Consider the following 13,286-nt stretch of genomic DNA (forward strand, 5'->3'; position numbering starts at 1 on the left):
AAAAATAGAGAGATAAAATAAAAATGATCTCTCATCTAACAGCAAAACGTTCTAGTTCTTCTCATGCATATTGATGATAGTGGAAAGCCAAAGAGATACTCTGGGACTTGGTTTCTGTAGCCATTAATGTTCAACCTTGCCTATAGTTCGATTTCTTGGCCCCCATGGATGGTTCTATGCTAGTTTGCCTGAATATTCCTTTCTAGTCCTGTTCTGCCCCTGGAAGTACAACCCTAGGAACCCCTAGTTCCTTAAGGGGTCAAAGTGTTACATAGTAGGCAGATCACTGAACTGAGAGTCAGGAGTTCTAGCCTACAGTTTGGCTCTGCAACCCACCATGGGAACTTGAGCAAGTAATTCCTCCTTTGAATCTCAGTTCCCTTCTCTTTAAAATGGGAGTACTTGAACTTTCAGTTTCATGGGATTGTGAGCAAAGTGCATTACAAACCAGAAAATGCAGTGGAAATAGGAATTATTGTCATAAACTGAAAAGTATTAGGGATTGACGTAGCTAATCTCTAAGGACCCTCCTAGTTCTGTGTGGCTTTCGTCAAGGATCCATAGAATAGAATCATGCACTGGGTGAAGGGTTGGTTAAATTAGATGCTTCCTGAAGTTCCTTCCAACTGTGAGATGCTTTGTTTTGAGCTGTGGGGATCTATGTGAATATTGCCACCCAAACCAGCCTGATGTTGAAGCAGGGATGATGTGCTCCTGGCCTCATCTGTTGCAAAGAAACCTTTTCCTTCGACACTGAAAAGTATTTTTTTACAGTAGTAATTCTTCCTAAACTTTTTGCCCCCTCTACACTCATGGAGAGAATTCTGGGGAGAGAGTGGTCCTAGTTTCTTGAAACTTCTCTAATGAGAGGATATTATGTCCCCTAGAAAGTTTTCCTTGGCTCCCAGATGTCTGAGGAGCAAGATAGGGCCTGATGGTTGAGTTTCCAAAACTGGACTAATGGAAGCAGTGGGTCCCCTCAGTTAGGGACTCTCTGAGGGGAGCTGGTGAAAGAAAGAGAATGATGAAAAACTTTAGGGTCTCTCAATACATGTACAATCCCATGGCTCCATTCCACTTTTACTCCTTTTTTCCCTTTCTCTTCACCTTTGCTCCCTACTGCCTGATTTCCAGTGTGGTCCAGGAACAGCAAGCCTGTCCATACTACCATCCTGAATCCCCACATCCACCTGATGGGTGATGAGTCAGCCTGCATTGCCTACATCCGCATCACACAGTACGTGGACGCTGGCGGAATCCCTCGCACTGCCCAGTCAGAGGAGACCCGCATCTGGCACCGCCGGGATGGCAAATGGCAGATCGTCCACTTTCACAGATCAGGAGCACCTTCAGTCCTACCACAGTGAGATCCTTTCCTTTTTTCCCCTCCTTCCTTTTATGTCAGACTACCCCTTATGTTGAGACTTCCCAGGGGGTGGGTTTTGAAGGGTTACTGTGGTTTGCTTGGATATTGGAGCAAAATCTAGGTCATTATCCTCCAGGCAGGCAATCTTCCTTTAATACAGAACCACTTACCCTGGACCCAGTCATTCTAATTAGGTTAGGATACATCGGAATCAAAACAGTCTATAATTCTTTAGATTATTTTTAATTGGAAATAATCACAATTGGAGTCACTGTAATGGCTGATAGTTCTCTAAATCTCTGTAGCTAATACGCAATTTTATAGACACTATCCCATCTGATCCTTGAAGCAACTCTGTGTGAGACAGGAAGTATAAGCCATATTGTAAGAAGCTATTTTGTATATGTTAAATATATATGATATATAGTATTTTATATTATAAATATATAAACAAATCTACTATAGAATTGGAAGGAAACTCAGAACATTGAATCACAGCACTGTAGGAGATTTTAGAATACAGTGTGGGAACTGAAAGGGACTCTTGAACAGAGAATTCAGAGATAGAAGGGATCTTAGACATGAGATCATAGGACTTAAAGCAGAAAAGGCTTTAGAGGAGATTATGAATCCAATCCCCTCATTTTACAGCTAGGGAAACCAAGGCCCTAAGAGGTCAAGTGACTCACATAGGTAGTGATTGATAGAGCAGGGTCTTCTGTATCCCTTCTGCTGCCTCAGATGCTTTTCAGATCACAGGACACAGAATATCAGAATTGGAAGGGATATGCAGAGTTTAGACATTCTGATCCCCTCATTTTACAAAGTAGGGAACCATAGAGGTTTGAGGGACTTGTCAAAGGTCATACAAAATGTGGGAGAGCCAGGTGAACCCGCATCCTTGTTGGGGAGTCTGTTTTAGCGTCCAACCCCCACAGGATTTTAGGATTTTCAAAGCTAACTAGAATTTAGGAACATTTATAAAAGCTGCACTCCACCCTTCCTTACTCCTTCATACTCCCAAACTCAGCTAAAAAAGAAAAAGGCATTTGCCTTATCTTTTATGAATCCTGTTGGTTTAGCCCAAATAATTATATGGTTGACATTAAAAATACATGTCTAATTGTTCTACATTTCAAACATGTTTTCTATAGTAGAACTATTCCGATTGTTATCTTTTATTTCCCTCCAAAAAATGTTTAGAGGTCACACTTCTGTGGCTTTTCAATATCCTCCCCTTCCCACCCCTATCTTCCCCCTCATCTCCGCCCTCCCCTCCTCCCAAGCCACCTAATAATAACAGTTCACAAGGATTTAATGCCTTGATGTTGGCAAAGTACTCTCTCTACCTAGGCACATAATGATGAACACACATTTCATTTTTAGTCCTTTAAGGAATACAAATGTCAACTTGTTGCTTCACAACAATCAGTGAGGTATTTCCATTTAACAGATGAGGAAAAGGGGACTCCGAAAGATGATGTGACTTCATTAAGGTCACAGAGCTACTAAGTTGTTGTTGCTTAGGCCTTTTTTGGGCTTGTCTGACTCTGATCTCATTTGGGGTTTTCTCAGGAAAAATACTGAAGGGGTTTGCTATTTCCTTCTCCAGCTCATTTCACAGATGAGGAAACTGAGGCAAACAGGTTAAGTGACTTGCCCAGGGCCATATAGCTTGTAAATGTCCGAGATAGGATTTGAACTCAGGAAGATGAGTCTTCCTGACTCCAGACCCAGAGCTCCTTCCATCTAGCTACCCTGAATAAGTAGTGTAGTTGAATTTATAAAAAAAACTTGTTTCACTTTGCAAAAAGGGTTCACTATAGAATTCCTTTAAATGGTAACATTCAAAGGAACATTTATTAAGTATCTCCTACTCAGAGGCCCACTGTATCCTTGCCTAGAGACATGAAGATTAGATGAGGTATGTAGCCATAATATACACACAGAATTCAATAAAACATGCCTCAGTAGGACTTCATTTTACTTGAACTCGTGACACACTCAAATTCAAGTATACATGCCAATCCAAAAAAAAAAAAAGCAAAAATACTTATAATAAAAATTTTAATCACTCCCACGTGGTGTAAAAATTCATAGCAGTTCACCCAATCACATTTATTTTTGCTCTAAAAATTGATTACATTCATCTATTCCAAACATTAGCTCCCACATCAGTCTTTTTCCAGAGTTCTTTTGTAACAAGTCGGGTCCACATCAGAGAGTGCTTCTCTTTGTTTAATACTACTTAGTTATTAATAACGGCCCCAAAGAGTACAAGAACAGTGATGCTGGTAGCTCTGATAAGCCTAAGAAAAGTTGTGAAGTGCCTAGGTATGTTTGGTTAAGAAATACTTATTAAGTAATGGGGTTGGCTATTATGCCTTGTTTTTTTTTTTTTTTTTTTTTTGGTGAAGGGTCTTAGAATGTATCAGTTATGTAAAATGAGGTCCTACTGTAAATATGTGTGTGTGTGTGTGTGTGTGTGTGTGTGTGTGTGTGTGTATTTCATGAGAGAGGTTCAAATTGCTACGAGCAAAGTCTGAAAGGTCATTACCAGCTCTAATTTTAAGGAAATCATCCTGGAAGGGACAGCTTTTGTTTTGGGCTTTCTATTATTGGTAGGTAAGGAATTTATCGGGTTGGGAGGCAGTGGCATTCTAGGTTTAGAGAATAACATGGGCCAACGCTTTGAGTTGGTAAAGTATATGATATGTAGAGGAAGTGACAAGTTGTCCATTTTAAACAGAGTAGAAAATAGAATGAGACAGGGTGGCACCAAGCTGTGGATATGTGCAAGTACAAGTGTCCCGTGGCAGTTGAGGATATGGGTCTAGAATCAGGAGGCAGGTCTGTAAGAGGTAGAGAGACTTTGGAATCATCACATGAAGAAGATCAGTGAAATTGTGGAGATGAATGAGATTGCCAAGGGAGACTGTCCACAGAAAGAGAGGAGGACCAAGCACAGAATCTTGGGGGAATGATTATATTCAGGGTCTAGGAAGAGGAATAGGAACCATATAGGTCAGTGATTCTCAAAGTGAGCGCCACTGCCCCCTGGTGGGTGCTGCAGTGATCCAGGAAAGCAGTGATGGCCACAGGTGCATTTATCTTTCCTATTAATTGCTATTAAATTAAAAAAAAATTAATTTCCAGGGGGCTAAGTAATATTTTTTCTGGAAAGGGGGTGGTAGGCCAAAAAAGTTTGGGAACCACTGATATAGGTGAAAGAAAGCTTGTTAAATGTTGATTTTGGTCTTTTTTCTTCTTCTTGGTATCATAGTGGATAGAAAGACATGGGTTTACATCATGAAAAAAATTTTTTTCCACCACAGATAAATATAACTATTTAATTGAACATTTGCACTTTGTGCATAGTCCCAGGAAAGGGGAATGGGGAGGGGGCTCAGTCATCAGAGGTTTTATGAACATGGAAGCTTGCTAGATACTTATTAACTGTGGGAGTCCAGCAAATTACTTCTTTAAGCCTCAGTTTTATTATCTACAAAATGGGGATAATATTAATACCTACCTCAGAGGGCTTCTAGAGAGATAAAATAAGGTAATATATAAAAAGTGCTTCATAAAACTAAAAACATAATATAAATGCTAGCTAACATTGTTACCACTATAACTGATCTCTTGTGGCCAATATTCCAGCAAATAACTGGGTGTGTAGGATTCAGGGTCACTCATGCAAATTTAGATTCAGAGTCATTTATGCAAATTTAGATACACACAGGAGTGAAGCATATCCATGTCCTTATCAACTTGTCCAAGATACAAACTGTGGTACAATGGAGAGAGTACTGGACCCAGATCCAGGTGAGTCCTGGGTTGAAATCCTAACTTAGAAACTTATTACTGGAGTGACTTTGAGTAAGGAGTTTAACCCCTCAAAACTTAACTCCTCATTTGTAAAATGAAGGTAACATATTTCTAATATCAATCTCGAAGGAATATTGTGAGGATCAAATGAAATTATTTGCAAACTTTTAAACACTATGCCTTTTTGAGGGGCAGCATAGTGTAGGGCCATGTTGGTGAACCTATGGCATGTGTGCCGGAAGGGGCTACTTCCTGCCCCCTCTCCACTGTTCCTGAGGACATTTCTCTGATGATCCACCCCTTTGCCCAGTGGCCCAATGGGAGCACTTCCTCTCTCCCCTGTCTTGAGTAAAGGGGTGGCTCACATGTGGTGTGAGGGTTAAAGTTTAGGCACTCCATCTCTAAAAGGTTTGCCATCATTGCCCTAGGGGATAGGGCTGCTAGATGGTATAATGGATAGTTGGCTGAGCCTGGAGTCAGGAAGACCTGAGTTCAAATTCAGTCCCAAACATTATCTGTATGACCTTGGGCAAGTCACTCCAACTCTCTTGGCCTGAGTTTCCTCATCTGTCAAGTAGGTTGAAGAAAGAAATGGCAAACCACCCCAGGATCTTTGCCAAGAAAACCCCAAATGGGGTGACAAAGAGTCAGGCATGTCTGAAAAATGACTGAACAACTATAACAATGCCATGGAGGATAAGACACTAGACTTGTAGCAGGATACACCTGGGTTCAACTTCTGCCTCATACACTTTAATCATCCAATCAGGCCTCATTTATTAAATGCCTTTGATGTGCTAGGCACTGGGGATACAGATACAAGGAATGAAACATTTTCCATTCAGAAGTAATTTATATTCTATTTGGAGAGGGAAAGGAGGGAACGAGCATTAATTATGTGCCTGTTGTGTAGGCCAGGCACTGTGCTAAGTGCTTTAGGGAGGGAATGAGAGGGGAATAAGCATTTATATGGCTCCTATGATGTGCTTGGTGCTATACTAAGTGTTTTTTACAAATATTATCTCATTTGATCTTCACAACAACCCTGCAAGGTAGGTGCTGTTATTATCCCCATTTTGCAGGTGAGGAAAGCAAGGCAAAAAGAAGTTAAAGTCACATGAGTAGTTTGAATAAAAAGAATAAACATAAGGTAGGTGGGATGGAAAGACACTAGCATTGGGGAGGATTAGGAGGTAGAAAGTGATTCTGGAGTTGGTCAGGTGAGGAGGGAATATATTCTAGGTTTGGGGAACAGCCAGTACCCAATCAGATATGGGACATGGAGTAATGTGGGTGAGGAAAAGAGACCAGGTGAGTTGGATGATGAGGCTGGAAAGGGAAGTTGAGGCTGAATCAGAAAGTAGGAAGCTACTTAAATATATTTGGGTAACCTGATCAGAACTGAGCTTAAGGAAACTCCTTTGGCAACTATGGAGAGGATAGACTGAAATGGGGAAAGATTTGAGTTGGGGGCTGATTAGGGGGATGTTGTAGTATCTAGGCAACAGGTGACAGAGTGAGGGGATGCTGAATTAAAGTAGTGAGTGTATGGACAGAAGAAAGATAGATACAAGAGATGTTGTGGAGATAGAATGACAAGATTTAGCAACTAGTTAATATGGGTGATTAGTGAAGGTGAGTCACGGATGACTCTTAGGTTATGAACCAGAAAACTTGGAACAATAGCCTTTGGCAGGGAACTCCTAGGAGGAATCTGACTGTGAGCATGAATTAGCCAGATTCTTTGCCTTGGGTGTCCAAATACAGGTACTGACTTTATCACTCCTTTCTGGGTTCTTTCCTTCCCTTAGTGAGTTGCCTTTCTCCTCTTTCTGCCTTTTTTTCCTTCTCTGAAAATTGAATAGATTTTAAGACAGAGCTAAGGGTTTAAAAAATAAAAAATAAAAAGAATAATCTTTGACAGAAAGAAACAGGGAAGATTTGTGTGACTCTGGGCAAATTCCATATTGCCTACATACTTCTCTATGCCTCAGTTTCCTCATCTATAAAACGTGTGTGTGATTCAGACTTGATGGCCACTAAGGAATCTTCTAGCTCTAAATCTATTTTCCTGTCTATAACTTTAAGCATAGATTACCTATTATTATCACCCTGAACATCCTCTCTCTTCTCTCTTAATCTCTCGACTTCTATTTTGCAGTTGAAGTTGTGATCAGGTTGTGCACTCCCTGGCTGCACCACGGAGATCCATCTTTCTTCATCTGTGGCATGTGGCTGCTGGTTCTACCATGTGCTGGAATTCCCACCACCACCATCATCATCATCATCACCACCACCAAGTTCCTCACAGAAGCCAAGAAAATCTCCCAACTGACTCAAGCCATCGTGCACCAGAGAACAAACGGCCACAGTTATTTATTTACTTTCCTTTTTTTCTTTTCTCTCTTCCTGTTGTGCTTTTCATTTGATTTTTTGATTGTGTGCATGAGCCAGGTCCAGGGGCCCAGACTGGCATTCCTCTGCCTGGGTCAGCTGCTCCCAACTCTTGGGACAGAGAATAATGTGGAGGGACCTCTCCCTACCCCTCTAACCTCTATTCCTCACCCCAGCTGGGGAAGCTAATAATTTCCCAAGTGCTCACTCTTCTCTGCTGGATATGCTGCCTATTTCCTATAGTCTACCACTCCTTATAGAGATGGGTAGATGGGAAATCAAGCTAGTTCCATGGTGATGCCAGACCTTGTTTGTTATCTAGCATAGTGAGCAAATCTTTGCTTGCCAGCCCTCCTGATGTCTCAGGCCTACTTTCTCTGTTCCTGCCTCTCTTTTGAGGCAGTTTTAGGAGAAGGGCAGCTGACCTAATAGATAAGGTCATTTATGGCAAAGAAGGGAAACTGAGGAATCTGGCTGTGAGCATGAATTAGCCAGATTCTTTGCCTTGGGTATCAAAATACAGATACTGCCTTTATCACTCCCTTCTGTGTTCTTTCCTTCCCTTAGTGAGTTGCCTTTCTCCTCTCCTACTGTTTTCTTTCTGCCTTTCCCCCCCCTTCTCTGAAAATGAAATGTACTTTATTTGTATATTTATTTTATTTTTTTGGAAAACAAGCAGTGTTAATAACACTGGTGCTAGATCAGGGTATTTGTCCTTTCCTTTTGATTTGATGGGGCCGTTTGCTTCAAATACTGACTTCATTGAACCCATTCTTCCAGCATAGATTGAGTTTAGTAACACTTGAGAGAGAAAAGCTGATCATCTTTTGGGGGGAAAAAAAGAAAAGCTAAAAGCAACCTTTAGGAATCTCTTCTACTTTGACCGCATGCCTTTTGATATCCAAACTTCTGTGTATTTGGGAAATTGATTTCATGTATTTGCTGAAATGGGTCTTTATGTAATAGCTAAATATCTCATTACTTTGGGGAAGGGTGGGTTAGGGTAGGGTAGTTGTTTCTTTCACTTCTCTCGCTTTCTCTCTTTTTCCCTTAACTTCTGAAGCTAAATGTGTAACGACTGGGTGTCTGCGGTATAGGTGAGCGCTACCTCTCATCCTTGGGGGAGTCTCTCCTTTCTACCCTCTCCTATGCATCAGCCCCCTTGGGTTCCCTTCTGTTCTGCTGAGATAGTTGGAGTTGGGAGAAGTGTTGCATGCTGATGTGAATACTGAAACAGCTGGCTACATCTGACCACAATTGGCCATGAAGGATGTCAGAAATGACAAGGGAGAACTTGGCCAAATGGAGAAATGTCTCTGGCTCCCCACCAGAAGTTTTCCCTGGACCTTTATGAAGAGCCAAGCCATCTATGTGGCTCAGTGGACCCTTCTTGACCTCACCTTTAACAGGGCATTCCAGCAGTGGATGGGAGAGGTCAGAGAGACCCTACATGGCTTGATGCTATGTGGCCTTTTCCCCATGGGGTCTGACGGTATTTCCAGTGTTTATTTCACCCTTCAGTTTCCTGCTTTTTCTTGCTCTTACGCTCCCTTGGTTTTTTTCCCTTTCCCCCTGGATTGACTGACGTAAGATGTCCTGGCCCTTCCAGCAGGGCTGTGTCTGCACTGTGTTCCTTGCATGACCTTACACTGTATAATGCAGTAAATTTATTGACAAAACCAATCATGTGTTTTGGACAAGAAAAAAAAGAAAAAAGAAAAAAAGAAAAAAAAGATTGTATTCTCCATGTTCCATTTGGAATTGTGTTGCTGCCTTTCTTGTGTCTCACGGACTTTGTGTGGCCATGTTTTGCCAGAGCAAGATCATTTCTCCTGAGTATCTTAGGAGAGGAAGGCCCCCCCTTAATGAGGGGTCAAAGATTGAGCTCTGGGAGATGGCTCCCATCCAGCCCACTGACCTCCACATGAGTCCTGTGTGTGGAGTGAGGGTAGACATAGGACTATTGAACGATTTCTAATCTGGGCATTTTCTGAGTCTTCCTTGCTTGACTTCCATGTGAGTGAGATATGCTGAATGACAGACAGCCCTCAATTCCCCGGTCCTTCCCCAGCACCTTTGGGTTCATTGGGTCCTTTTGTGTCACCAAGGACGGGGAAGTGGAACGAGGTACCAGTCCTAGTGGGGAAGTTATAGCTGGAGGAAGGGGTAACTAGAGCTCCTGGGGATATGAAGTGGGTCACTGAAAACAGAGGAAAGAAGGACTAAACAAGAGTTATTCCCCAAATTCCTGGGCCAGTACATTTTTAAGTCATGGTCCTTTTTTGCTCTATGGGTCTCTTTGGTAAGGCACTGAGGTAGGGGGCAGATAGGAAGTATATACATGCACTAGTCAGTCAGGGTCTAGCCAACCTTTGGTCCCACTGGCTATGGCAGTGAACAGATACTGGTCCTAAATCCCAGTGTTTTATTGGGAATATCTTCCAGGAGTTCAGGCAAGAGAGTGCCCCTGCCTTCTCACTTAGCTCCCCAGATTAGTTCTTGCAATCTAAATAGTCTTTCATCAATGGTCCCTTTTTTTGTTCTTCCCTTTTTGAAAGCTTTTCTGCTCTCCCTTGGCTGTATTCTTGGGCTCTGCAATGACCAGAACTTTCTCAATCTGCTTTCCTTCGAGCTTCCTCAGGGCCCACTCTTCCCAGGCTAACTTTTCAATCATATGTTGTTTCCCTTGTCCCAGAATAAGTGCTCAACATCCCATCAACCCAATGGATTAGACTGCAGGAGCTTGTTGCTTTCTTTCTCTAGGCTTGCTTCCCTGTCTATAAAATGATGGGGGGTTGGATCAGATGATCTCTGAAGTTCCTTACTATTTTAAAACTTATGATCTCCTACCTCTGGTCCCCCAGGGGACCCTGAGCAGATTGGGAGGGGGCCACTAGAGAAACTCTAGACTCCTCTTAGATACTGAAGAGAAGAGGGGTTCTTTTATTCCCCCTTCTTTCCTTCCTTCCTCCAACCTCAAATCCTTTCTAGGTATCCCAACAACTACCTGGTAACCTGACAGTGGAAAGAGCCCTGGAATTTTATGGTTTATCTTTTTGGATTTCATGGTCTTTGAGATTCCTCCTCCCTCTTCCCACTTGGATTCTAGTTTCGGCTCAATGAAAGACTCCCTTTCTGGCTTCTTCACCTTTGGGGGCCTCAATCACCTCATTCGTAAGATGAGGGCAGAGTAGGCAGTTGGCCCAAATGAGCTTCAAGTTTCCTTCCAGTCCAGATTAGCAAACTGAGCCATGGGGATAATTTATTCCCTTGCCAACAATGATCTGTTACTTTATCAAAGAGTTTACACATCTGCTATTTGATTCCATTTTTCAAATTGCCTTTGCAGGAGGTGAGGCAGTAATGGCCACCTCAGTTTTAGATGAGAAAACTAAAGAATGATCCCCATGTCTGTTCCAAATAGAACTCCAGGAGCAGCCTTCCTCCTGTCCATTTACCCCCTCTAAAGCCAAGTCACCCCACCCCTTAGTGCCTTATAGGCTTGGGGACTAGCTGTCCCCTACCCCTCTTCCCCCTGTGCCCCCTGCAGTGGCTTTAAGTAGTAGCTTCCAAAACAGTCAGATGGGCAGGAAACACCACTCACAATAGAACCAGGTCAGTGGCTATGTCATTCCCAACTTCACACTTGCCCCTATGTCTTTTGAATGCCTTTTAAAACCCGGCTCTGTAAAGATTTGCTGTAAGGAATTGGCCAAGTTGAATTTGGTGAAGGCTTGGGGTATATATGATTCTGCCTTCAGGTATCTGTAGGGCTGTCATGGGCAAAAGGGATTATTCTATTTGGCTCTTGAGGACAAAACTAGGAACAATGAATAGGAGTTGCAGAAAGGAATATGTTGGCTCAATAGGGGGAAATATTCTAATAATTAGAGCCGTCCAAATGTGGAATGGGCTTCTTTGGGAGGCAATGAGATCCCTGTCATCTGAGGCCCTTAAGTGTACACTAGATGACCAATTGTCAGGAATGTTGTAGAGGGAATTCCTTCTCAGGTACGAGTTGGACTAGAAGGTCTCTGAGGTACCTTCTAGCTCTGAGATTCTGTGATTCTAAACACTAGTGTCGTTGGAATGCTGGCATGTATGAGTATGTTTGTGTTTGCATATGTGAGGATCATCCCTTCCTCCTCTCCCAATTAATGACCCTCAGGTAGTAGGGTGGCCCACCCTTCTGGGTCACCCTCAGCTCAGGCTGTAATCCCTATAGATATGTTAGAGTTTGTGGGGACAAGGAAACCTGGCCCTCTTCTGGTGGGGTCATTTCTCTGCCCCACTCCCTATCCCCAAGCCCATTTACTGATGTGTTGAGGAAAGTTCCCTGACTGGGGATTAGAGGATAGCCTTGAATCTTGGTCCTTCTTGGTGGCTAGCTCAGATAAAGTGACACCAGGAATTCCCTGGAGATGGAAGAGAAGTGACACATAGCAGGTGAGTGTCGGGGCAGTCTTCACTCAAGCTCCTTCAGGGAAGCAGGAGTCCTTGAGCCCTGTTAGTCCTATCTACTCTGACCATGATGCTCTCTGGATATCTCCTAGAAGCATAGTCATTCATCAATGCAGAGCAACAATAAGAAGAATCACAGTTGGGGTCGGAAACACAAAAACTTGAATTTTTTGTCCCAGCTGTGTGCTACTTAGCTGGACTTTGGACAAATTTCTTAACCTTTCTTGGCCTTGGTTTCTCCAAGTACAAAATTAGAGCATATTGAACTAGATTTCTAAGCTTCCTTCCAGCTCTGACATCCTATCAGCATATGACCAAGTAACTACTCTTCCTTCAATGCCCATTCATTCATCCAGCCCCTCTCCTCTTAAGGTGAGCTTCCTTCTCTATCCTTAGCACTCTTGTGCCAGACAGACCCCTTTGCCCCTCATTCTGCTCTTCAAGTGGACTCAGCTGGTGAAGGTGGGATGAAGGGAGATAAGGCAAAGGGGTGTGGGCTAGGCATTCTCTTTTCTAACTCTTGCACATTTTAGAGGTATAATAATTTCTGCTCAAATGGGCAGGACCCAAACCCTAACCCAAACACCTGAACATTGTATGTGGGACTCTAGAGCTCATGTGATTGCAAAAAAAAATCAAAGGATATATTTTTAAAAACACATTTAAAGCCCCCACCCCTTCACCTTCCTGCTCATGGAGCAAAGCTTGGCCCCTGCTCCTCTCTGGTCTAGGCAAGGCTTGAGGGGACCTCATTTGGGGCATGTTTGCCAGTGTGCCCGTGCTGCATTGTTACTGGGTTTTGGGGGTGGGGTGGGGTGGGATTGGGAACTTGTGGTTGTGATCTGAATAATCATTGTTTAAATTTTATGTTGTTTGGTGGGGAGGGAGGAAGTGAGGGTGCTGTCTGTTTTATTCTTGATGTTTCCAGTGCAATAAAGAGCTACTAACTTCTGTGCATGACAAGCCTTGGTTGTTTCTGTCTTGCTGGATAGTCTGAGATGGAGTGAGGGGGAAGACTAGTCTTGGGAGCTAGTCTCTATGCCAGATCATGATTCAGAGAATTCTCTGGCAAGCGAGAACCTCTACCTGACCCTGTTAGCCTTCTCAGAGCTGTTAGATACCATCCAAAAGCTGCTGAGTAGGGGAATAATGGACAAGATATTAAAGAACGTCTTAGAAGGAAATTAGGGGAAGGGGAGGGAGAGAGGAAGAGAGAGAGAGAGAGAGAGAGAGAGAG

The 13,286-nt window shown here is 42.9% G+C and overlaps 1 protein-coding gene across 2 annotated transcripts in view; it reads left to right on the top strand.

Annotated features, from left to right (window-relative positions):
- The window catches only part of CAMK2A (calcium/calmodulin dependent protein kinase II alpha), a 53,856-nt gene extending 40,844 nt beyond the window's left edge, over positions 1 to 13,012 (top strand). Inside the window, exons 12-13 of one of the 2 annotated variants that reach the window (XM_044664503.1) lie at positions 1,135 to 1,363; positions 7,356 to 13,012. In XM_044664503.1, coding sequence (XP_044520438.1) covers positions 1,135 to 1,363; positions 7,356 to 7,359 — 233 coding nt within the window. In that variant the 3' untranslated portion in view covers positions 7,360 to 13,012. Of the gene's footprint in view, positions 1 to 1,134; positions 1,368 to 7,355 lie in introns of those variants that run through there. The other variant, XM_044664504.1, reaches the window with a different exon arrangement.
- The last annotated feature ends 274 nt before the right edge of the window (positions 13,013 to 13,286 follow it).

This window comes from Gracilinanus agilis, chromosome 2 (assembly GCF_016433145.1).
Source record: "Gracilinanus agilis isolate LMUSP501 chromosome 2, AgileGrace, whole genome shotgun sequence".
NCBI lineage: Eukaryota > Metazoa > Chordata > Mammalia > Didelphimorphia > Didelphidae > Gracilinanus > Gracilinanus agilis.